This window comes from Hetaerina americana, unplaced genomic scaffold (assembly GCF_022747635.1).
Source record: "Hetaerina americana unplaced genomic scaffold, ioHetAmer1.1.p SCAF_5, whole genome shotgun sequence".
Classification (NCBI taxonomy): domain Eukaryota; kingdom Metazoa; phylum Arthropoda; class Insecta; order Odonata; family Calopterygidae; genus Hetaerina; species Hetaerina americana.
This window is the reverse complement of record NW_027287095.1, coordinates 22,565,044-22,592,678: the sequence shown is the minus strand read 5'-3', so window position 1 is coordinate 22,592,678 and position 27,635 is coordinate 22,565,044. Positions and strand designations below refer to the sequence as shown.

Below are 27,635 nucleotides of genomic sequence, written 5' to 3'. Positions count from 1 at the left end.
TAAATTGGAAGAAATAGAAAATATTTGCTAACTACAATACATTATAATTTTATAATTACTTTGAGCTTGTTACAAGACAAGCTCCATGTAAAGTTTAGTAAAAAGATTATTTATTCTTGCATTTAAGACAATATGCAGCAAATGTTACCTGAATATTTGTACTTATAAAGTTGAAGTTATAAAAAAAGCTATAGTAGACTTTATAGATAGGTTTAAAAACCATATATTCATATACAAATAGTTAAAAAAGTGTAGAGATATTTCAGTAGAAAGTTAAGCAGATATTTCATTAACACATTTATATATATATATAAGTCAGCTTGTGTGCAGCTTGGAAGTATAATTTTTCAGTGTACCAGAAGAAGCTCAGGATCTGGAGGTAATATGACTGGCTGACCACCTTGCGGGACAGGCTGTGGTGCAATCCTGTTAGCTCGCATGTAGCTCAGAAATTGTGCTGGAATTTCAGCAAGCACCTCCTTAGCAAGCCTCACTTTTGCAGCAACAGGATCAAGTCCTGTCGCTAAGAAATTCCTCAGAGGAACAAATTGGACAATGTCTCTCTCAGCTTTTACACCATTAGGTGCAATCAAAGGAGTACTATCGGCATCCAATACTTCCATGGCAGAAAAATCAGCACCACCCACTCCAACAATAATTATGGACATGGGCAGAGAGGAAGCAGACACTATAGCCTTCATCGAGGAGATTAAAGAGGAGAAAAGGGTAAATAATTGAAGTTGAATTGAAATACAAAAAAATTAACAAAGAATGATAATTCTATTCATGGATCAACTATTTTATATTGAGAAATGGTTATTTAGTAATATTGTGATAGCACCTACATTGTCTACTCTTGATGGGAGTTCAATAGCTGCAAAAAGTGAAGACAACACAAAGGCATACAAGATAAACATAAATTCTTTTTAGCAGTTAAACCAAAATACACTGCTTACATATCAAATGTCAAGATTGTGGATTGGAAACAATACCTACGAAATTATATCTCACCTGGACAGTTTTCTGCATATCTGTGATGACACCATCAGTAATTATGAGAAGAATAAAATAGTTCCTCCCATCTCTATATGCAGCAGCAAAATTAGCAACATGTTTAATTACAGGAGCGAAGTTCGTAGGACCATACAACTGAACCTGTCTGATGCATTTGTGGTAGGCATCCAGAACACCTGCAATTAAAACAACATAGAAAGATGTATGTATTTTAAATGTTACAATCTACAAGGCTCATCCATAGAGTAATGCAAATTTTTTTGTGAACCATGCCAAGGGTGTTCCTGAGAGTTCCTGGCCAAGCACAACTTGGCCCAATGCTATCCCAGCTCCCTTAACAGTCCTGACCTCACTCTATCACACTTTATCCTGTTCCCAAGATTAAAATTGGTGGGAAAGAAGTTCATTTGAAGACCATCAAAATGATCCAAACCACTGTGGCAAAGGCCCTAAATGAAGTTCTCATTGATACCTTCCAGGATACATACAGTGTATGGTAGAGTAGCTTGCAAAGATACATAAGATGCCAAAGGAGACTAATTTGAAGAATTCTATGTTTGTAACAATATATGTCTCACACAATTTTTTTCAGTTATAATATCATTACTTAAAGACAATCCTTGTAACTAAAAATGACACCTATTCTGGATATATGACATACAGTTGAATCTGTATGATGTAAATGAGGTAGGCATTCAATATATCTGCAATTGTAACAATAAATAATGATTCATGCATTCTAAATGTTACAATCTAACTACAAATACATCTGTTCTTCATATACCTTATTTTCTTTGAGAAAAAAGGAACATTATGCATACTACCCAGTCTACAAGAAAACAACATCAGCATACTATTACATGTGTTACCAGACATATAAGAACATAGATTATTATTATATGTACCAAATCTATTTATAATGAACACATCAAGTGATATCAATTGAATTTTATGAAGTATATTTTTCAGTTGGAACAGCAAAAGAACATGTTCCAGTCAAATTCTTCAAATATATTCCAATTTTCAAAAGAGAAGAAATATTTCTATGCTGGGGTTCATTAAATGGCAAACTTCACACCCATACCTACTCTTGCAAAGGCTTGAAGGAAATAATAAGCAGAATCAGAAATTCTAACAAATTTCTAGTTTCATAGTTCATCTAAAAATATGGGTGGATACATAATTAATACAGTACATCTCCCAACTAATTTTTCCTTGTTGATTGAATAAAATGGGTCAATGTAGACCAGTGGGTCTATCACATTTAGTTTACTGACTGAGGGCCTTGGTTTGACTCATGGGGATGCCTCTAGACACCCCCAGCTACACCCAAGCTTTGAGCATTTTTGGGTACCTTCCTTGGAAACTATAGGGGCACAGGGAAAGGAATTGGCCTACCTACCCTGATGTGTGAATTTAACACACAATTGGGCTTTGTACATTGAGCTCTACCATCACTTATCAAACTAACCTTCAGGTCAATAACTATGGCTATTGAATAAAATTCAATTATAAATTAATGCCATTTTGTGTTACTTGATGTGAGCTACTTGAGTTTAAAAAGCTGGAAGAAGAAATGAAAGTACAAATGATTTCCTTTTCACACACATTAAATGATGAATCAAAGGAGTCGTAACAGAAAGCTGCTTTGGTCAATGTTAAGATTGTAAAACGATCATGGCAGAGTAAATATTGAATAATTCGTTTAATAAAAGACCAAATAACATATGGGGGTAAGACAGGGATATCCATCACCACCCTCCCTTTTTAATGTATACATGGAGGAATAGGTAAAAGAGGCATGGGAAGAACTGGAGGTAGTAATGCAAGTTGGTTGGAATTAATAATATCAGTTAGCTTTGCCAATGATTGAGCTGTAAACATAACAGTTTCAGACTTAACTAGGTGGAATTACTTCATGATGAGGGTAGAGAAAAAGACTGCTGTTCCACATGAAAAGGTTTATTATTATACACAACCATGGTTTCAATAATGCGCATCATCATCAGGTGTCACCACCACCTGATGATGATGTGCAGCTTTGAAACCATGGTCGGGTAAAATAAAAAACCTTTTTACGTGGAATAGCTGTCTTTTTTCTCTACCCTTATGATTAAGCTGTAGTTCGGCAGTCAGCCAAGGGATTGCAAATATTGCTGCGTGCATTTGAAAATCAGTAATAAGTATGGGATGAGAAATAAATTAAACAAAACAAAGGCTATAAGGTTTTTCATAAAAAGGAAGGCTAGGTTAAACATTAAAATAGGAGGTCATTAACTGGAGCAGGTGGAACAGTTTATCTATCTTGATAGTATTTTGGACCAAAATGGTCAGAGTAATATGGACATAAGAAAAACATTTCACTAAGAACTGAGGCTTTCACATGAAGGGAACTGATGGCAGGAACATTGATGAGGATGCTAGGAAAAGATTAGAGAAAGCTTTGATATGTAGTTTTGGAAGGTGCAGGAACTTAGTCATTGAAGCAAGATGGCAGGTGCAGATTGGAGGCTTTTGAGATGTGGATATAGAGAAGGTTGAAAAAAAAAAAATGGGAAGAAAATAAAATCCCAGCAGTACCAGCCATAGTATGGGAGGAGAGAGGACTATTAAAAGAAACCCAAAGGAGGCAAGAAAATTGTGGATGCACAAGTTTTAGCTGGTGATGTTATGTTTAACAACTATGATAGAGGGGAGAACATTAGACAGGAGAGGGATGAAAAGAATAGGGATATAGGTCAAGATAAAGGTAGGTGAAAAGTGGGCGAAATTGAAAAAGAGTACATTTAGGAGTATAAGAGTAGGTTGTTAGGTTGTGTCATATTAGGCAGGGCTTAGAAATATGTATAGGTAGTTAGTCAGTGCCCATCCAAAACTTACTGCAAATGTAAAGACTACTTATCCTGTCCATAAATGTACCTTCAAGCTAAATGTACACAATATTTTTTAGTCATCAACAAATATTTATTGATACATATTTCATCACAATAAGGAATATCAGGGGTTTTTTCCTTAAGTAAGGGAAGATAGCTTGCATACAGAGTGGGTGTGAAGTTAACTCCAGAACATAACATTTTTTGTCGGTTCTAAAAAAGAAATGGGCTAAGGAACAAGAGCAAAAAGTGTTGAATAATTCAACATGAATCTGTTTAAGTCATGAGTGATTAGTTTGAGATCAGTTCATCCATCACCTTGAATAGATCTAAGACCTCCCACATAAATTAACACAAGTTCCCATTTCTTTAAATGGAAAAGGCACTGCCAGGCATTTCTTAATGTTGATTTTACTCATAAACTATGAGAAAAAATATATAACAGAAAAAATAATAATCTCTGCTACTTACCACTGATTCCTTTACAAAAAGGGTTATCAGCACGCATATTAACATAAAATTCATGCGATATTTCCCCAGCAGGAGGAAGCCTTGCTCCAAAACCAAGAACAGGGAACTCTTGATCACTATCATAATCCTGAATTATTGAGCCAACAGCTTGAATGGCAATGTCATAAGAGTTTGGCATTGAACTAATATAATGGAGTGACTGTGGAGAAGTTGGATCACCATTTGAACCTGGATTAAAAGAAATTGTAATTTTGAGGAATTCAATGTAGACCAAGAAATCGTAAAATATAGTGTACTTACTGATAATCTGACATAACCCAAATGACTGGGCATGCACTTAGACAAACGATATTTGCTTATTCTAACATTGACATCAGAATGAACAGATGCTGCATTTTGAGAAGAAATTTTACATTTAGGGTAATGTGAGAGAACAGAAAAGTCAAAATTATTGTTTTAAGCAGTTACCAAACATGTGAAAATACCTTATACCCAGCCTTGGGTTTTTGGGTATTATCCAGGTAAGGGGCAAAACCAGAAAAAAATCACTATTAAAAGCTCTGGGAATAAAACTATTTTTTGAGAGACAAGAGTACTCTTGACAATATGGTCGCATAAAGAAAGATCTAAAATTTGACTAAAGGCCTGGTAGAACGATATACATTCACAAAGTAAAAATTAACACAAGTACGGCAAACTGATGCAATATATTAAGATCAATAACCCAAAGAGGCCTACTATTCAATATGTAGAAATTCCTCCATTGCTGCACATTTAATAGCACATTTGTTTATTTTATGCATAAATTGCCTTCACAAACTGGCCATGCATCATCACATTCAACTATGATAGTACATTTATGGGATAATTTTTAACATAAAATTACAAAATTCAATGGCGTGAGATAAACCCAATGCAATCTCACTTCTCAGTTCTCTCTTCATGTATTCTATAGCACAACTAAAAGGAGAAATTTTTATGCTTCAATGGTTTTTAAACAAAAATGAAGTAATAATAAAATCTCTAAGAGGCACTGGTATTCTTAAGTATATTCTTAGTGACAGATGCCTGATAATAAATGATAATTAGAACTTAAATGTTCTTCAGTACCAGACAATGACAAAAATAGTCTTACCTCAAAATTCACCATGCAGCTATCTTGTAGCATAAAAATGCCACTTTACAACAATTAAGATTTTTATTCATTAGGAATGTGGAGTGAACAATTAACAAATCATTACTGTGCACAAACAACTATATTTAAAAATACAAAAGTTAAAGTGTTCCATTGCATGATTAACATGACATGTAACTTTAAAACAGTAAATATCATTTATACTACACAGCAAGCTAAAACAGGCATGGAAAATGACCACCAAGGAAACTACTCTTGGTATTTGGGTCTATTTACTTGTACTACCTAATGCAAAGTATAACATAAAAAAAGCAAAACCCATAAAGTTACTCAAAATCATAACGATGAACTAGAGGATCTACCAGCTAACAATGTGTAACTTATACTGGCATGCATTACTAGAAAATGTGAAAAACTGGCATTAGCATAATTATTTTATTACATGGAATACCATTACCAAATAATAAAGCACAAGCACTTTGAGCACAAGAGGAGTATTAACAATTTGAAATGGGATGACATTCCCGAGAGGAATAAATGTGGATCATTTTTCAAGGGAACTAATAAAATCAAAGATATTCAGTCAGTCACTTTTCACCATTCTCAGTTATACAAACTCTATAAGCTGCACAAAGTATGTACCGATGTTACGATTTTAGATCATTTGAATTGCGGTTTTACATGGAATTATGGGTGGTTATTTTCAAAACAAAGATAACACTATTTTTTAACAGAATATCAATACTGGTACTCTAAAAGCTAAGATATAAAAAAACCATAAACACAGTAATCAACCCGAAAGGTCGGTTTGGTAGGTGATGGTAGAGTTCACCCAGAACTAAGCCCGACGGGTTGTGAAATTCACACATCAGGGTAGCAGGGCTAGTTCCTTTCCCTGTTCCAGTTATGGATTCCCAGGAAGATCTGGTACCCGAAAAATCACATAGCTTGAGTGGAGCTGCAGGTGCCCAGAGTAACTTGCCCGGGAATCGAACCCGGGCCCTCCGGTCAGTAGTCCAATGCTATACCCCCTGGACTACCGCGACCCACAAGCTAAGAAAAAATTACATTAATACCAATACCAACAGAATGCTGCAGTACCAAATTTCTACGTTTCAGGGCAGTGATCATTAAGGCAGAAATGCTAAAAGAGGCATGCTGGGGCATCATTTCAGTTTTTACTGCAGGGAGGGGGGTAAATAGACTTTTTAGGAAAGACTGTGCAGGTAATGACTCTTGGTGTACCCCTTCCCTAATTCTCTGAAGGTAAGATTAGCTCTTTTCTACATATTTCCAGTTTTCTTTTTACTTTTACTCATACTTTTAACAGTAATTGCTCAGCATTAATAAGATTGATACAAATCGTTTTTAAAATAATCATGAAAGATGGGGAGGAACTTCTTCTGCCTTCCCTAAATGATGCCTCTGCATACATGAAGCCATTTCCTAAAAGGTATGTGATTTTATGATAGGTACATAACTTCCTCTGATGGTATGTCTTTATCTTTCTCCTAACTATGAATAAAGCTTAACTGTTCCAAATGTCTCTATCATTTTAAAATTATTTATAGAAAACAATAATAATAAAACGAATGCCTATAAGATGACAAGTATAAATCAATACCATTTAAAAGCATTGGAATAATTAATGTATGGCCTGGATTTCTTCTACATAATTAACCAGCAATGGATAACAAAAGCTACTATATATAAGTAAAGTATAAGCCATTAGCCTGTAAGGTTAGGGCTATTAAATAATATCACTTTGAAAATTTTAAATATTACACCTATTTATATAATGCGTTTGAGAAAACATTAGCTACGTTATGTACCCTATCAACACTGTATTCAAGGAATACCGTCATCCAGTTAGGTGCTAACTCAGCTAAGATCAGCTTTATTATATATTTGTACTGGTACTTGACAAGAAAGTAATTTTTTTTCAAACAAGGAACAATCAGGGTGTTAAAACTTTGACAGAGAAAATGGAATTTCATCTTATGATAATGTAATAATACATTATATACAGATATCAAATTTTAGAGCTAATTAAATGAAACACAACCTTTCATTAAGTTGCATACAGTTACAACAAGGATGTAATAATGAAGAACTTCTTTGCTATCTATAGCTTAAAATATAAATATTTTATTAGTATAATTCCTTAGATTCAAACCTCCATCACACAACTTGAATGAAAACAAGCTGAAAGAAACTGTGAAGTATGAAGTAGGATATAAATAAGCATTGTGAGCCATGGAATGAAGAATAAAATTAGTAATTAAACTCAGCAATGGCAAAGTTAGTGGCAATAAAAGTACTAAGACTGTGCTAATGTGGCCTTGTGCTAAATGTCCAATCGGTTCAATACTAATGTTGATGCATTGTGTGATATTAAATAGAATGTTAGTACTCTATGAATTGAGGAAATTCCTAAACAAGTTTGCTGTCAGTAGGAAGAGTGACCTGGGAAGAATTGTAGAATTCTGCACTCACACCTTAGCAATTTTTAAAGCTGTCTTCTATCCTCTGAACACAACAGCCACAGAAGCTTTGTAGAGGGAACTACAACCAGAAAATATAGGCAAAGAGAAAGTAGAGAAAACATTTTGTAACTAGGAAAAAACATTGAAACATTACTCATTTCATGCTACACAAATATGCATATGGATTATTTATCTAAACAAACATTATTTACATGACTGGCTTCTACAAAACTGAACAGATGCATTCTGACAGAGAAGATAATGTTATTATAAACTTACAAGACAATTAAAAATTAAAGACAACTATCTTTTACTTGTTTAGCTTGTATTAACTGCAGGAATGAATAAACGTACTCGTAAAACAGAATCCTAACATATTGAGAATCTCAATATAATGAATAATGTCCCAATAATGTACAGTTCATTGTCCTATGATTAACATATAAAGTAGATTGGCAACAGTAAGACCTAATCATTACATTCATAGTGATAATTCATTAATATGAGTGGTTAAACAACTACATAAAAATGGAAATATAAAAGTGTTCCAATTCATTAATATGAGTGGTTAAACAACTACATAAAAATGGAAATATAAAAGTGTTCCAATATTTTGTGGTCAAACACTTTTTCCACCATCTCAGCTTTCCCATCCATAATTTCCAAGTGTAATGCCTATTTTTTTATATGGCTCATTTGTTTTCAGCAGAAAGAATATCGGATTTCCAGGATTCATTAACAAGATTACAATTATGGGCATCACAGCATCAGCCCTTTTTTAATGATTTTGTCGGCAGAGATCAACAGCCGAGTTCAATGCTTCAGGCTAGCTTCATAAATAACATAAGTATGCCTTCAACTAAGATAAAAACAGTATTTTGGTAAGAGAGAAAAAATGAGATAAAATGTTCTGCTGGCTGATTAACTTGTACAGGGGAAAATGTACGCCTGGATAGCCGGTCAAGTACTCACTCTAATCTGAACAAATAATATTTATTGGTCCCAGGACTTTACAAAGTAAAATATAGGACAGTCAGAGAAAAACAATCTGCAGTTCAGTGTCCCAAAGACTCCAGAACCTCTTCCACACTACAATAGCAATTATCTATCAGAAAATGCTTGAGATATTTCTTAAATGTACCCCTGGAAGGAGCAGATTTTATGACTGGGGGCAAATAGTTGAAAATTTTGATGGCCACATGAAAGGGACTCTTATTATACATAGCAGAAGAGTGGCAGAACAAATGGACACCAACACTCTGTCGAGTATCATGTCCATGTACTTGAGCATTGGTGATTTGCTGTTTAATAATAACCTTAATACATAAGTAATAAATATAATAATAAGTAATACAAGGTGAATTTAGGAGATTTAATTCTTTAAAATAAGGTTTGTTGCTTGCCATGGGGGTATTTTTGCTATTTACCTAACACATCTTTTTTGCATTATAAAAACTATATGTAAGCCAGGTGATGCTCCCCAAAAATTAATTTCATAGCTCATATGTGAATGTAAGTTGCCAGAGTAAACCATTTTCATTATATTTTAATCTACAATGTTTGTTTCATTTATTAGAATAAACCCACATTTTACCAAAGTGGAACATAGACCATTGGTATGGATCCCCAAGTTTAACGACTCATCAACAGACAAACCTAAAAACTTGGCGCTGTGTACCCTTTATATGGGTTGGCCTTTTAAGCAGAGATCTAACTGAGGCACTTTCCTTCTTTTCTTAAATTGAATATTATTTGTTTTTCACACATTTACAGACAGTTTGTCAACTTTTTCATCTGTCAAAACCATTTTTCCAAGAGCAATAATGAGCTATCAAGCTTAGTTTGCAACAAATTAGGGTCCATGTGGCTCATTGCCAGAGTTGTATCATCTGCATGCAGAACTATGTTCTTATTCTCAATATATCTATGCAAATCATTGACATATAGTAGAAATAATTATGGCCCAAGAAAGCTACCTTGTGGTACACAACACTTATTATTTCTGTGGGTGATATATGAGTTATCATAATGTTGTTGACCCCAACACCAGAAACCTCCACCATCAGTTTCCTGTCCTTTAAATGTGATTGAAGCCATTTATAGGCAATTCCCCGAACCCCTTAACATTCACATTTACTAAGAAGAATTACATGGTCCACAGTATCAAATGCATGAGAAAGATCATTGAATACACCAACAGAGTATTCCTTCGAGCTCCAATAAGTCATTTTCTTTTTAGAAAATTTGCGAGAGCATCATTGGTGCCTTTTCACTTTTGGAACCCTAATTGTTCAATACTTTAAATTTTATTTTTAATGATATATTTCATAAGCTTGTCTATCTTTAAGGACTCAAGGGTATTAGAAAAATTAGTCAATAATGACCCTGGTTGGTGATTGCTAATATCATCCTCAACCTCTTTTTATGAATAAGTTTTATCTCAGCTATTTTTAGATAGTCTGGAAAGTTGCAATTTGTGAGAAACTCATTTATTATTAAATTTAAGGGTATGCTTACTACCTTGAAGCATGTTTTTATAATTATAGTAGGGATATCGTCAATTACGACCAATGTTTTACTTTTAAGGCTCATAATGCACTTCATGACCTCATCCTCTGTTACAGGAAAGAGGACCATGGAAGACGTCACATGCTAGCATCATGAAGAGAATATTAAAAATATAGTATTGCTATAATTTGAAATATGAGACTATTCTAACGTCTTCCTTCAGATAAAAATGCCTGCTGAATGATGTCTCACCAAAAGATTGCAAAACAAACTCTCGCAGTAGGAACTGTTATGTGAAACAGGAAGAGTTTACCAGAAATCTTAAAAAATAAATTGAAGTAAGGTGAAATAATTTTCCATAGGAAGAATCACCTTCTTAGCTGAGAAATGGAAAGATAAGCAGGATGATTTTGCTCTCTCAAAAAAACATGGAGCAATATCAACTTTTAAAGAAGTTAAAAGTAAAAACGGTGCAGTGAATGTCAAAAAAACTTGATGTAATCTTGGATAATAATATTAACAAAACAATAATTGATCGCAGTCACTAACACCTTAGTTATTACCTGATTGATTGAAAAACAGTTAAATGGTGAAAAAAAACATTTTTTATTATTTTATGCTTTTTTAGTCGACAGTTACACCATTTCCAAAAGTTTTAGACCCTAAGACAAAGTGACCTTTTACAACATTATTGGGAAAATAGCAGAAATTTTAGTTTGGTCTTCTTCGACCTTCGAAAGGTGGTCTTCTCTACCTTTCCTTCTTTGCTCTAAAAAACCTACTTGGTATTTTTATATTTTGAATTATTTTAGCTGAATACAATAAAACAAAGGATTAACAAGCTAACAATCCATTAAGGAATATCTTCGGATACCCTACAAAAATATTCCAGTCATGGTAGGGCCCATTTCCAACCATATCCAATATACACACTATTCAGCAAGGAAAAAAGGATATTATAGATGCCAAATTATAGTACCTGGTAGGTCAACACTGGAAATATATAGTTGCACAAACGACAAATTAATATCAAAATGTCAAGGTAATGTCATCATCAAGGTAATGCATGCCACAATACAATATAGCTCTAATCATACGCATTAGGATAGAATTGTATGAGGATTTTAAATATCATTTCATGACCACGGAACCTATTCATTTAAAAGAATGACATAAAACAACAATGTCAAATTCTATATATACATACATAAGCAATTTTAAGTGGAATATTAGGGTATAGCACAATGAAAAATAATTTAAAGCATTCCTTCAGTTTACAAATCCAAATACAGATAATCATTCAGTAGAGTTACTTTTTCGTGCCATAATATGTATTCCTAACAGCAAATCACAACTTATTTTACCTGTGGACCTTATTCCAGCAATTATACTTAAAATTTTGCTATGGTTGTTGTTTTGGACTCCAGCACAAGAAATGTATCATTTTAAGTACAATAAATTGATAGTAGTTGACTCTCAGGACTGTGCTGAATGATACAACATTGTAATGATATCAGATACCTCTTTGGATAAAAAAATATCAACACCTATGACCAGTTCTTTTGGTCTTATTCCATTTACTTTCGGCATAGCTTTAAGGGTCATAAAGACCAGCTCACTTGAGAAAATGCAATCAACTTTAAAATATAACTTCTAAAAATAAATCCTTAATAGCTTACATGAAGATTTTGATCATATGTAACTCTTTATGAGGTTGGATACAATAAAAGCATTTGAAAAAGTATGTTACCTGTGAAGTCAATGGCAAAAGAACAATGAAGTTGGGTGCCTCCTTTGATATATTCCAGAAATGAATATGACTTCTGCAGTTCATAATAGGCAAGTCTGATTACCCCTGAGTTTGTATACGTTGGCTTCTTTTTCTGCAGGATAACATTAAGTAATTAGAAAAATCAATATGAATTAGCATTTATTATTGCATAGCTATAAAAAAATTAGTACAATTAAGAGTCCAAAGTGATTTTATTTTTTATTAATGGCATTATTTTAATTGATGTAATTAACAGTTTCAGGTGCAAATTTAATGAATTTGTGGGATCAATCAAAATAAAATCATTTGCACTTCTCAACAGTTTTCTCGAGCATATTCTGCAATTATTTTCACCTTAATGTGGCATAATCTGGAATTGAAAAAAAAAGAAATTCATGGATCTATGTGAACAGAATATAGAAATGTAAGAAAGAGGCAAGCATTATGCTGGAATGGTTTCTATCAAGAAGAGCACAAGGGGGAGGCTATTGAGGGCATGGTTCTCAGCAGGTGAGTGTAGATAAATGGAGACAAACCTGGGTATGTATCAGGGGGATTAAGAAGGATTTAGACAAATATTGAACAAGTTCCATGATTTGGGAGGGTAGAAGTGGTGAAATCAAGAGGCTCATATAAATTGACCTTGTAATAACTTGAATAGTTTAAGAGTGAAACCATTTCTATTAAAATTACTGACGCCATGACGGAGATGGCTATGCCATGAGCCATTACACTATAACTGCTCTAATCCAAAATTTCTAGCATTTAGTATCAAACAGGGAAACAAAAACTGTGAAAGAACATTAATTAAGGATGTTGTTATGTATAACATTCTCTCTAAATCAATATTGCCTGCTAATAACAGTACTTATATTCATAGGTGTTAAAAGATAAATTTGACTGAGAAACAATCAGACAGACAGTACTCTGGATCAATTCCACATATACTTGATCAATCTCCACCCATACTCTCTTTCTAAACAAGGAAAAAACAAAACATCTTTGTTCACCGTGTCTAAAAAGTATCAGAAAATAACCAACCTAGCTACTTATCCTGAATCTAAATCTGATTGATCACGTTACCAATACATGTGCTAAACCATCAAGAGTCATATTTGTATTACACAAGGTTAATGCAATAAAATACATTTGAAATCAATTAAAATGTATCATAATAAGAGGCTAGAACACATTAATCAATTTTGATAGGCAGTTCCTTTTAATCAATGTCTTTTTAGATAAAATTAGACTAACATTACTAAATTTTAACTTTCCACTAAAAATTTGAAGTGGGTATTACATATCAAAAGAGTATTATCATGACTGTCACATATGTAGAGAGAAAAATGTAACCTTTAGGATAGTGGATTCCAGGAAATAAGAATCTTGTCAATGTCAAAAGATGTTTTTGCCCGTTTCTGATGACAGCAAATTTGGGCACAAGTGTTCAGTGAAAATGAAAGTTTGGAGATTCATGGCAATGCACCCAAGCAATACAGTTGAAACACGCATGTGGTTCCACCGAAACCTTTTTCCTTTTTGGACAACTACTCCTGAATTAATCCTCACCTAGTCAGGTGAGAAGCAAATTAAATTAGACGATGCTTAGAAACTACATGTTTTGGCTTTCCCACTAGGAACACTAAGCAATACAGTTGAAAACCCACTTCATTTAGGTTTCGGTGAATTCTATTTCCATTTTGGGTGACTCATGGCATAAATTTGCCACCTCTTCTAGCCTTCTAGACTATGGGATGAGTGATTTCCACTTGTTCCTCCTCCCTAGTTCTGAGTCCCAAGTTCTTAAAAATTATTTCATTGCTACTTGTTTAACCCTCTTAGTGCGGTGGGCCGATATATCGGCTTTCGTATCCCTGGCGAAAAGTGCGGCGGGCCGATATATCGGCTCTTGCGTAGCCTATTGTTTAAATCGTTGTAACTTATGGTTTTTTCTTTAATTATTTATGGTTTTTGTGCTATGGATAGTTTGAATTCCATAGAATTACATTACTAATTTTTTAATTTTTTATTAGCAATTTTAAATGCTTTTCAAAAAGTATAATTCATACTATAATTTTTCATTCAGTTTTGTAAATGTCGGGAAGCTCAGCCTAATTGTTGGCTCGTTTTTTTTTCCGAGTGGTCTTTCCACTATGAAAAGCCACTGAAAGGCTACTAATCTGTTTTCATCTATAATCTTTTGAATGTGTTATGGTGTGGTGGTGTTGATATATAGCTGCTTATTCAGACTTTGTTGATACGATGGAAATGAGAGCACTGCTTTGTAATCATTTTGGTTTCTCTTGCCGTCCATCCGATCTAATCAATTGCGCCCTGTGTATTGGATTACATTGTCAGCAGTTCTCTGTGAGTTAGAACATGGTTTTTTTTCTGCCTCTAGATTGTAAGCACATTGGCGCAGTCTCAAGGAAAGGGGAAAAGTCCAAATTTGACTCAGTGAGATCAGCCTTTTCAACAAAATCGAACTATGCAGAGGCTGACAAAAAAATTTGCAATTCACTGGTTTTTCTTTATTTATGAAAAATATTTTCTACATGTCTTTTTGATTCTTTATTATATTTAAATATCGTAGTTTTATTGAAAAATGTTTTTAAAAAAATAGTATTGTGTCTAAAAATCGAAATATTATTGCTAAAAAAATATTCTTCAAATTTATAATACTGTAATAATTACATTTATTTTTCAGATGATTAAAATGTAAACCATCATTATTAACTACAATATTTTATCTTAAAATAAAAAAACTGCATATGGATATCTAAACAAATAACTTCATAATGTTTTTTTTCCTAAGGTGATACATTTTCTTAAATTACCCTTCGCACTAGTACCCCTGGAATCCCCGCCGCACTAAGAGGGTTAAACTCTATATAGAACAATCAATCATGTTTTTGAGTTACATCAATCACGTTCATAACTGGAATTTTTATTTTTGGCAAAAACATCGGTCAGTTTATGAAAATCACTCACTAATAATTTTAGTTTCCTTTGGCAACAAATATTTAATTAGGTGAACAACTTTTACCTTACTTACCTGTTTTTCACTATTGATCAAACAATATACATTTGTCGCGCCTGGACCTTCACTCAATTCTTTCAAATTTGTGTCAAATTCTCCAATTAAGCTATGCTTTCCATTCCAATTCCAATCATAACATGTCACCTAAAAATAAATAAGAAACTATTATTACATACTATATTATTTTTGCAACATAAAATCTTACATCCACTGCATCAAATGTCAATAGAATATTGATTTTTTAAAGATTTATGAATTACTTAATTTTTACAGAAATACATGCATGCATAGAGAGTTGACCGCTTAAATCTCACCATGAAAGTGTACGGCATGACAATGTAATGCATACATTACAGTGAGTCAGAAGAGTTAGTAGTTGGGACATAATAAGAAATGAGTTTATTAAGGGAAGCCTTAAACCTTGGCCCCATAACTTAGAAAGTCAAAGAAAGTAGACCTTAATGGCATGACTACGTGCTGATATACAATGAAAACTATACAGGGAAAAGGGTACAAGAGCTAATCCATTCAGGTTTTTCTTGGTCTTCGAAGAAGGCCAAGAAAAACCTGAATGGATTTTGAAAGAGATGATATGAAAGTGTGTGGAGTAAAAAAAGGAATGGCTCTAGATAAGAAAAAATGTAAGATGATGATCCAGCATGCAGACTGAAAGTAACATTTGGTTAAACCGGAAAGAAGAAGACTTATGCAAATGTATAATTAATCAATTAGATGAAAGTTATAGAATTGGAATATAAAATTTTTATGCAGGATCCAGTAATTTAATACGTAGTAGTAGAAGTAGTTTTTAGGGGAGGCAACCGACAGCTGAGGTCATTTGTGCCATAAGGGATGGACAGGAAAGGATGAAGGGTGGAGAGAAACCCGGCGTCGGCATTAGCCTACTCTTTATGAAAGGCGCCAAGGGGTCCGCAGTTTAATGTCCCATCCGACGGACGGCGTACTCACTCAAAGTGCCCTCCACAAAGCACCTCAAGTAGGGATCGAGATACCTCTGAAAAATATTCAACACCGCCGGGATTTGTACCCGCGCCCTCAGGGTGGGAAGCTAGTACGTTAGCCCCCGCACCATCTCGATCCCCCAATTTTATAAGTATGACTTCAACTAGAGTGATATTGTTATGACTATAGAGCATCTTTGATATAAGCTCTGACATATGGGGCTAGCTTAAAAAGATACATATCCTGTAATAATTTTCATTTAGTTGCATATAATTATAACTATCTAAAAATGCTAAAGAGCATTGAGCACAAAACAACTATGCAAACAGTGCAAAATAACTATGTCCCTTATTTTTGGAAATTCAGCGAGGGATGGACACCGCATTAGATTATAGGAAATCATCCACTTGGGGATAGGAAACATTTTTGAAAGACAAACAAGATTTACAACTCGTTAGTAGAAACATCATCATCATCAAGGGGATCGAGATGGTGCGAGGGCTAACGTACTGGCTTCCCACCCAGAGGGCCCGGGTTCAAATCCTGGCGGTGTTGAATATTTTTCAGAGGTATCTCGATCCCTACTTGAGGTGCTTTGTGGAGGGCACTTTGAGTTAGTACGCCATCCGTCGGATGGGATGTTAAACTGCGGACCCCTTGGCACCTTCCATAAAGAGTAGGCTAATGCTGATGCCAGGTTTCTCTCCACCCTTCATCCTTTCCTGTCCATCCCCTATGGCGCAAATGACCTCAGCTGTCAGTCGCCTCCCCTAAATACTACTACTAAAACATCATGAATCATCTAAATGATGAACAGACATTTTAATATCTCTGTATTCCCCAACTTCAAATGCAGGAATTAAAGGTGGTGAAAGATACACTCACAAATATAGACATAATCTCAGATACATTTGGCATTATGAGCTACCTGGCACAAGCAGGTTTTCACCATGAACATGCCTGTGGTTACAACACTGCTTTAAACCTTTACACCAAGAAATGGAACTTTAATAAGTTGCAAAACCTCAATAGGAGCAAGAGGGAAATTATGATTATCTACCACAGTCTTAACCACAATGCTTTCACCACCGCAGTCTAGAGGTGGCAAGGGTACTGACTTCTCTTCCCAATGACCTGGGTGTGAATCCCAGATAAGTAGAAAAATCTTTCAAAGGTATCCTGATCCCTACTTAGCTCCCATGTAGAGACTAAGTAGAGTATGCCATCTATCAGATGGGATGTTAAAATCTGGGATCAGAAGATTGCAGTCAAGTCAAGGTGTACAGGATCCCTGTATATGATCAGGGTTCATTTGATCAAACATCTTGATTTATTGCAAACCCATTCTCTTTCGGTAGATCTGTCAGCAGACACTTGGCACAAATGGTCTTTGTCAAAATACTTTGGCAGGAACTTTAGTGGATACCAACTTACTCAGAAAATTTATTAATAGTTAGCTGATATTTCAAGAATCAGACTTCCTCTACATGTAAGTTTGCCATTTATTAAGAAAACCAACCAGATGTGGTGTCATCTTTGATGGATGCACTGCCTGATTGAACCCCTGGTATCACTTATGACATAGTGAACAATTAAAAAAATTCCTTCCATAAGCCTGTTGCAACATTTGAAAAGTCTCCATACATTTTTTTCTAATTTGAAACAATTGTATGCAATTGCATAACTCTGCAAGACTCTTCTTCGATAAACTTGCTTGAAAATAACCAGCACATTTCCTCTCTTTCACATACATCTAAATAAATAACTATTGTGATTTAATGAGAAATTGTTAGAACAAAGCTTTAACTTTCAGTCACACAATACCGCAGTAATGATCACTCTGTGTCAGTTCATTAGGATGTTATTAAAAAAGTTTGGTTTCTTTTCTGACAGACCTCATAAAAGGAAGACCTCAATTTCACATATAATTCATGGGTTTAAAAGTAATTTAAATGCATAGAGAATCTAATTATATCAGTCTCAATCAAAACAATGCAGGATTGAGATTCTAAACAAACTACTCGACATTACATTATCTACAGACTGATACAAGATATTGCATGGAGTCATCTTTCAGTAAGAGTCACTTACAAATAATAATAATTCATTGGCCCAAATTGGTTTGTTGACATACAAATATAAGGCAAGTCAAAAGGGTATCACATACATAACTGATAATACAGGATTCATTTAATAACCAGTACACCACTGGATGAAAGATAGCAATAGATATTAACAGTGAATTTTGAAAAGGATTTCATGGGCTGAAATATCAGCATTCCTTGAGGTTATGAGGCAACCTCAGGCTTTGGAACTTTTAAAAGAAATGTGGGAATATAAAGGAAAAATCACATTTATCTACAGTAATCAATGCATACAAAACAAGCTGTATGATTTTGAACCCAAGATCATGATAGGTGATTTCATAAACATTGTTTTCTTGCTATTGACATTAAAAAGAAATATGAATAACATAAGAAATAGCATAAAAGCATCATTATGGCAACAACTCACCTTTATTGTGCGATTCATATCACCATTGCAAAGGGTACGTATGGGAATTGTAAACCTTTTCCAATCAGGGTTAATATTAACTTTAATTACTTCAGTCTTGTGCACAGGATTGTAATCTCCAGTCTCCATCGCCTTGTAAGAAAGAAAATCCATAGGATACCTTCACAAAAAGCACTGAAATTAAAGTATTAACTTATTTTCTATTGATGAAAACAAAATTGGAAGAAAACAAAAATGATTACTGAACGTAATGCATGGCTTTAAAAAAATCTTCAAATGTCATAAATAACGCTGAAATTATATTCATTATATTTGCACCTCAAAATACCTTACTCATGGTACAACTGAAGAGTATGCATCACATCAGGAAAGGGCATAAAATGTCACAAGCAAAACCCAAGATGGTGTTAATAAACAATAAATAAAGAGCAATAAAAATATTTAAGCTTTATATCAATGAGTTTCAAATAATTCTCTAATGTAAGCGTAAAATTTCAAAAATCCAATGAATAGAGCAATTTGTTTACTCAGTCAAATGTTAACTACATGGGAATACAGGAAATAATGTAATAACAAAGTAATCACATATGTACATAAAAAACCTGACTTCAGGTCATTTGAGCAAATCCAATAACTTTCACTAGTTTCTTCCATCTATTACTGGTATACTCAAAAGACTAATCATGCTATAATTCCTCCATTTACACTTATCCCAATTTTCTTTGTAAAAAGAGACAATTATTGTGGTATTCCCAATGCTTGGAACATTTTAAGTTTACAAATAAATAAAATGATTTGTACAAATGATGCATCATCATCAAAGACAGAATTTCACTTCATTCACCATTTTACAACCACATTTACAATTAAATCAAATTCCCTGAAAACATTTTGATAATCTAAGAACACAGGATACCATGAAATATTCTTTGTTACTATGTATACAAATCTTCCAAATATGCGTTCCATTGCAAGTCTATAACTAAGGTTCAACCCAGACACATCAGGAATGACATCCATTATGGGCATATAAGAACTAAAGCATTGAAATTAGGACCCAATGAAATGGGCATCAGATTATATAACAAACTACCCAAAAGTATCAAGGATACAAAGGGAACTACTGCATTCAGGCATAAATTAAAAAGATATCTACAGCGTAATATGTTCTATTTGGCCTTTACATCAGACTATTAACAATGACACAATTACAAACACCCAAGCCCTAGGTGGAGGAAAACCCACCCAGGTAGGCATTGAACCCGCGACCTTTGGGTTGGGAGATGAGGATGTTACCCTGCCACCACTGGGGCTGGCTGACTTCCTACTCTTTCGACTGCTTAAAAAAGTTGAAGAAACACTGCGACAAGTGTATCATCCTAAAATGAGATTACGTTGAAAAATAAAATAAGTCTACCAAAATAATTTGTTTTTTTCTATTTTTTTCTAAGAACATTCGAACAACCCACATACAAGGGCAGTTCAATAAGTACCCGTGTTTGACGACAAAGGGCATTCCTGAGGGAAGTTTATGTTATCATCGTGTGCTGCCATCTATCAAACCACAGTGAAACAAATTTCTGACTGATTCAAAGGTTAGTTTGTATTTGGCAGCCATTCCAGTAAGATGTCTTTCGTGATTTTCGCTAAGATGGAAAAAGAGCAGTATCGTTCGGTAATTCGCTTTTTGTTTTTGGATGGGAAAAAATGCGAGGAGATAAAAGCAAAGTTGGATGCTGTTTATGGGGACACTTTCCCATCTATGACCACAGTTAGATATTGGTTCAACGAATTTAAACGTGGGCGAACATCTGTTTTTGATGAGGAGTGACCAGGACGCCCGGCAGACGTGGTTACCGAGGAAATCATTCAAAAAGTCCATGCCATGATTCTCACTGATCGACGAACGAAAGTGCACGAAGTAGCAGAGGCCATGGGTGTGTTGACCAGAATGGCAATTAATACTTTACATGATAAGTTGGCGATGAAAAAATTGTCGGCCCGATGGGTGCCGCGATTGCTCACGGTGGACAACACATTCATCCAGAGTTGTCGCCGCCAAACTGCATGAACTACGTCATGAATTGCTGCCGCATCCCCCGTAGTCACCCAATCTAGCTCCTTGCGACTTTTTCTTATTCCTTAACATGAAGAAATGGTTCGCGGGAAAAAAATTTAGCTCAAACGAGGAAGTTATCGCCGAAGCAGAGGCGTATTTTGGAGAGTTCGACAAATCCTATTTTTTGGAGGGGTTAAAAAATGGCCGGAACGTTGGGAGAAGTGTATCTTTCTAAAAGGGGATTATGTTGAAAAATAAAAAAAATGTTTTTGAAAAAATGGTTTCTTCATTTCTAACACGGGTCTACACAAAACTGTGTAAATAAATCTAAAGCAAACACCAACTATTTAGAGCAAAATTAAAAGAGGTAGGGGGATATCAAAAGTAGTTTTTGATCTTCAATAATTCGTAACAATAAACAAAATACAATGTACATCAAGGCATATGAATTTATTATCACTGAAAAAAATTATATTCACAAAACAGCAGCTCAGACTTCATGTCCAATTCAGATTCATTTTTCCAGGAATAGAATGGGTTCATAATATTCTAATTGAACTTTACAAAGAAGCTTTTGGCTTAATTAATTATTACATTCAAACATTATAATTATGGTCTCCTTTAAATTTATTATTTCACACGATTTAATTTATTCCATTCATCAACTTAAGATGCAACTAAGCGATCATACTCGTAACCACAATATTTACAAATGCCAATTACATATAGTACATGCATCTTGAGTTTCACACTTCTGGCATTACTACAGTGAGTTTTAATGAAGATTTTCATTTCCTCATATTCAACACAATGCCAATTTAATTCTTTAAATTTCCCATAGCGTTAAGATTGGAAGTTTACTGGTTTTTAGGCATGGGTGCTGATGATAAGGATTAAGAGAATTCAATTAGCAGTTTCACAGGGAGAAGGTTAGTCATGATAGACATTCCCCCTCTGCTCAAATCATATCATAACTTTTGCGAGCACAGAGGCAAATAGAAACAGGAAGATTGGAGATAATTTCACTGAATATGTTGGGTATCTAACTCATGCAAATACTCATGAAAAGGCTTCCCTTTCCCCTATTGTCTTTGCCTCGTTTTTTATCATTCTAAGATATCCCATTTCCTGTTATATGATATTTTTTTGCCCAAGTTTCCCCTTGCAGCCTATTTTATGAGTGGTCGTTATTTTCATGACAATGAAACACCTGGGAAATACAGTATATGACCACATTGAGAGGGTGAGTTGCAGACTTGGGAAATTAAACTTTAATGACACTCAACTGTCAACAAAAAATGTATGCCTGAAATTTATGAACCTATTTCATGCCATTTAATGAGTAAAAAATATCTCTATGTTGCAATTCATTAAAACTTTCAATTAGGTATCATTTACGTTGATGCCTGGTATCTCATTCAAATTTGTTTCAAGACTTACATTATTTTGAAACAGGGGATGCATAGGGAAATTTAGGGGGGAAATGGCTTCTACAAAAGCCAGCCCAGTCTTCCAGCTGCCTGAGGCTAATTAGAGAAAATTATGGCTCTGCAAAATTTTTGCCTCTGACTTTGTCCTTAGTTGGATGGGCAATTTGTTGGATAGCATGAGACTTCTCATAACCAGCAATTGGAACTGAATATTTTCATGTCGTAAATTAAAGTATGCAGTAAAACCTTATCATTTACTAAAGCTAATTTTCTGCATAGTTTGCAACCAAATGGATAAAATATAAGTCAACATGTAATACATGGCTGAACATCCAAATAACTTATCTGAAACAAATGACAGAAAACCAGAAAACATTTGGGTTAACTTTATATTTTTCTCCATATAGTGGAACCTATGGAACAACTAAAGATGTTAAAGTGAGTACTCAATGTATACACATACAATCATCCTTATCCATATATAATATAATTCATATTTAATTTATTTAGAAAATACATTGAAAGATTCTACTATGAACAAATAAATTCACAATTTTACTTCTACAAATACTAAAAGGAATGCATAGATACTTACTTGTCATAAACATTTATTTTAAATATCTTTTATAAAATTAAAATACATTACCTTGGAAAACACAAGGAAGGGATCTGATTTTCCAAAAAAATCTTTTTTATCCAATCTTCGTCCTTGAAACTGGAGTATTACATTATCTCTGACAGCACCCAACTCTTCAACGCTCAAAATAAGATAGCCATAGATATTCTGACCCTTATTTCCAGATGAACTCATAGACAGTGGTAACTGAACCTTTCCCCGAGTTACTACCTGGGTATACAAAAAAAAATCAGGTCAGTTACATGAAATAAACTTAAATACCAAAATAATTTGGATTACTTAGCAGGATTAAGCTACTAACAATGCACATAAATCTTATGTTGAACGCAAAAATAATTACAAATTCACATGATAAGTATTCAGCGAAAATACTCAACTGCACTTCACTTAAAACCACCAAGCACTCTAGCTGTCCTATTTTTCAAGATACCAAATGAATTAAAATTCCTCTCAAAACAGGAATAAATGTCATCCAGAATCATATCAATGAATACAAATTAAACTGCAAATAAGACAGCAATTAGACAGTTTAATTCCACTTGGTACCCAAAGTGTCTAGGGAATAATTAATTGTACTCAACTGCACGCACTGTCAGAGACCTTATGTATTTTGTTGTATTAAACCCTTCCCACATGACCGCATTAGAAAGCCATTAAAAAATGTAGTGCTCATTACAGTATTGCTTGTTCTGCTTTGTTTGTTTTTAAGTTTCCCCTTCCATCCCTTGTCTCTCTCTGTGGGGGGGCCCTACTGCTGCCTGCAGCATTGTGTCATATTCCCTACCTGTGTCCTTGGGGGAGGAGACCATTGTATGTTGCATGTCCATGTGGTGGTGGAATTTTACCTTCTTTCTTTTCAAATTCTAGCTTACACGTTAATGGATAAACTTTTACTACATTCTAAGGTGCATTTGTTTGTTAGTTGATAGTATATGTATTTGCATGCATGTAAGTTGAAAGGGCTTATGCAAGATATGCAATATATGGGTGTCGGTTTGCATGTGGTTTTGTTCTCTTTTAAGCGTGGTGACCTTACACATACCCTCGCGGCAGCTTGCAGGGTATTATGTAGTTGTACACAATAGCAAAGGAACTATTCTCTGATCGGCCTGAGAGAAATATGAAAGAGGATTTGAAATATTCAGAAGTGAGACCACGGTCTCCATTTTTATTTTAATGATGAATAATTTAACAATATAAATGGGAAAACACTTGTAATAATATCACTTTACTGAGAAGATAATGGTGCAATGGATCATTTTATGCCTTTAGGTTGACTGATAAAATGCCTGGTATTCCCTTCTCTGATCTCAAAACCTCCTGTTAGCCTCATCCTGGTGCATATTTATATGCAGTTCAACTTCATGAACCTTAAGGGACAGGAAAAGGAGTTTGTCCTGCATTAAAGTCATCCATGCAAGTATTCAGTATTTAAAAGAAAAAGTAAAGGGTCAACTTTCCTTTACTGCAGTGAATATTTCTTTCCAGTTGTTCCTCACAACTATGTACAACATCACTTATGACACATATAAGCCAGGGTTGTTACATACACTTGACTAGGAGCCTAATAACATTTATCTGGAATTGGTCCCTGACTGGTTACACCATAAAGTTACCCACTTTTATAAACATTATTATTTCCTGAAATGTACTTAAGTGTATCAGTATACCACAAAGAGCATGTATGATGGCAATTAAGCTACTTATTTGAAATTGACAAATATGCTACAGGAAATGAGTATCACAGCTCCACAAACTATGGGTTTCTGAGCATAAGTTCATGGGAGAATATTCAAAATAACATCCCCTATCAGCTCCAGAAGTATTGCATCTCTATCATGAAACACCCTTTTTATGTCTTCGTGGTGAATTTGAGGGGGGGAGTGATAAATGTTGGAATGTGGAGAGGTGAAACCAATGACATCTAAGTCTATTAGGGGAACACCTGTGGACCCCTAAAACCCCTGGGTTTTTCCTTCACGTCAGGAAAGATTGCATGGTGGCAGAGTGGATGAAGAGTGGACTGAAGACATTGCCTATTTTTTGATCCTACAAAACAAAAATATTCAATTAAAATGTCCAAAAAATGTTTCCATTTCAATTCTAAAAGTTATATGACATAATAGGAATTGATATTAGAAATTAAATGTAACCAAAAATGCATCATTTCATTTTTTCTAGGAATAATTGTACATCACGATGCAAAAGTGTGTGATGCTCAGCTGCACCACTCATCAGAAAAACCTTGAATTTAATTTAAAAAATGCCCCAAATGCTAGCATACAGGTAATATTTCAAAGCACACACACACACATTGTCACGCCTTAGCAGTTGTTTCAACTACAAGGGCTGTTTAATGAAGAGTGATCACAGATTGTGTATTAACACAGTTTGTACAAATATTTAATACTATCATATTGTAAGGTGGATATGCATGGTGTATGTGCTACAAGTTTCACTGATTTGACTTCAGTTGGCTGAAACATGTTCAGTTTGCCAATGGAAATGATGGAAGAAACATGTCCCACTACGGTGTTGAAATTTTGTTATCTTGCAAAAATCAATGTGAAGCATGTTTCTTCTTACTCCCTATTTTAGACCTCACCCCATGTGATCTTTTCTATTCCTCAATGTGATAAAGCTCTTATGGGTAAAGCATTCTCTAACATCAAAACTGTGTTGGCCAACTGAATGTGTTTCAACTTACAATGGCTGCTGCTGCTGACACAATACTACAGTCAAACTAATGAAACTTACATCACGTCTATATTACACAGTATGCCATCAATAAGCTAAAATAAACAACTCGAAGGTTGGTTTGATGGGTCAGACTCATCTAGTGCTAAGCCCTATGAGTCATGTGAAATTCACATATCAGGGTAGGTTGGCCAGTTCCTTTCCCAATGGCACCTGTGGTTTCTCTAATAGATCTGGTGCCTGAAAAACCACGCCAGTTGTGCAAAACTAAGGATTTCCAGAAGCATCATCCAGAATCAAACTTGGGCTCTCTGGCTAGTGGCCTAGTGCTCCAGCCTGCCATGGCCCCTTATGCTAACAATATAACATTAACTTTCTGTGCAATAATTTATGCACATGAAATAATCATGACAAATCATTTTGAGCAGCCCTTACACATTTAACTTAATCCAATGATCCCAGTCAAATAATAATATTGGAACACTTTATCAAAAAAAAAATGCATATGTTATCTCTATCACAGCTGCTGTGTGTGCAGGCTATAGTGGCTAATTTGCAGACTTTCCTTATAAAGGTCACAGATATGGACCCTGTCATTGCTGAATTTTTCAGGAGCTTTATGAAGCCTGTCATGGGGGATGAGCTGCAAATATTCAAAGCATGAAATTAGGATTTGTTGGTAGGACTACAAGACTGTAGGGATATTTTGAATCTTTTCTGAGCAGTGGACTAATTTATTTCTGACTTGGTAATGCCTTTATAATACCTACAGTGTAAACCTGCCTGGATAATTAACCATACAACGATATTCCTTCTATAAGGTAGAATTATTTAGTCATCGTAAAATGTTGCCAACAGTCCATAATAGCTCATTGAATATAATTGTGCGTAGAGCATAAATGTTTTATGCATCGTCTAAATTAATCCCATTTTAAATCGTCTCATAAGTCAGAAATATACATATTTTGGTGACTGAATTTACTTTCTTGGGAATAAACTAAGACTCTCTATTAATCCTCAAGTAGCCATGAAAATTCAACTTCTGACCACCGGAATAACCAGCCATATCAGGATTAAATTTAATGAGTGAATGCCAACTTCGAATATTATATATAAAGAGATGAGACATAATATTTAGTAGCGTCAGTTAACGGGGCACATAACCTGGAAGGCTGCAAGAAACACCCTTCAGATTGGAGACCTTTGACGCTGATAATGAGTTATGTCATAAAAAGTGGGTCCCAATAGAATAGAAAGAACTAACCTGGCCTAAAGTGCACGTAGCCATACCAAGGAAATCGTGATGTTCTAGCTTGGAGCTAGAGGAATCAACATCGAAAACTTTGAAGAGTAAATTCTGTAGCTCTTCGAAGTGGTAAGAAAACGTAATTTTCTTGGTAAAATCAGGATCGTGACAATTCTTGATTGTTTCCGTGCGGCAAAATTCCACCCATCTTCTTTCCCCAAAAGGCTGATTATAAACCACTACCATAGGATCAGACTTCGATAAAAGATCTTTCCCCTGCAATGACCTAAAAATAAAAGACCAATGTCAATCAAAAAAAGGGTGTTTCTACTAAAGGGAATTATATACCAAAAATTCGATTTCCTTATCACTGAAAACAGGTAAAAATTCTACCTGCATGAAATGCTAAGTTCCACTTCAGACGTAGGCAGTGAGGCAGTCCCGGGAGTAAACGAGGACATGTTTATTGTTGTTTAAACTACGGTATGAAGATATAAAAGGTTTTCTCTATAATACAGGCAGGTCACTGAAAGTTGACCTCTCTGTCAGTGTAAATTGACCTCTCCACATTAGCTTGCCTGTCCCTATCGCCGTCATTCGCACTCAATTTCAATTCAAATATAAATGGACGTAAACATGTCTTGTGTGCAACCATAGACAAACAATTTCTCATTATAAAGATGTTTAGCAAAATAATTCTCTTAAACACCACTTCCCTTTGGCAGCACTTGGCTCTCACGTAGTGATACATTTGATGCCCAAGGGCCGTAGAGTGTGAAATATCCTAGCAT

The 27,635-nt window shown here is 34.7% G+C and overlaps 1 protein-coding gene across 1 annotated transcript; it reads right to left on the bottom strand.

Moving 5' to 3' along the window:
- Positions 1–336: 336 nt before the first annotated feature.
- On the bottom strand, positions 337–27,468 carry LOC139694216 (copine-8-like). The gene is made up of 9 exons (XM_071592661.1): positions 27,238–27,468; positions 26,863–27,130; positions 22,911–23,111; positions 18,776–18,907; positions 15,314–15,442; positions 12,238–12,370; positions 4,359–4,586; positions 1,012–1,190; positions 337–695 (listed from the first exon to the last, which is right to left on the bottom strand). Exons 1-9 carry the CDS (start codon positions 27,303–27,305, stop codon positions 348–350), a joined length of 1,686 nt encoding a protein of 561 aa, XP_071448762.1. The 5' UTR covers positions 27,306–27,468; the 3' UTR covers positions 337–347.
- Positions 27,469–27,635: the final 167 nt, after the last annotated feature.

Excerpts from the sequence above, each read along its gene's own strand:
- LOC139694216 (XM_071592661.1), bottom strand. The coding sequence starts at position 27,305 with ATGTCCTCGTTTACTCCCGGGACTGCCTCACTGCCTACGTCTGAAGTG. Across the intron at positions 18,908-22,910 it reads CCTTCCTTGTGTTTTCCAAG|GCGATGGAGACTGGAGATTA; the intron begins GTAATGTATTTT and ends CTTTCTTACAAG. Across the intron at positions 1,191-4,358 it reads TTTTTGTAAAGGAATCAGTG|GTGTTCTGGATGCCTACCAC; the intron begins GTAAGTAGCAGA and ends TTTTAATTGCAG.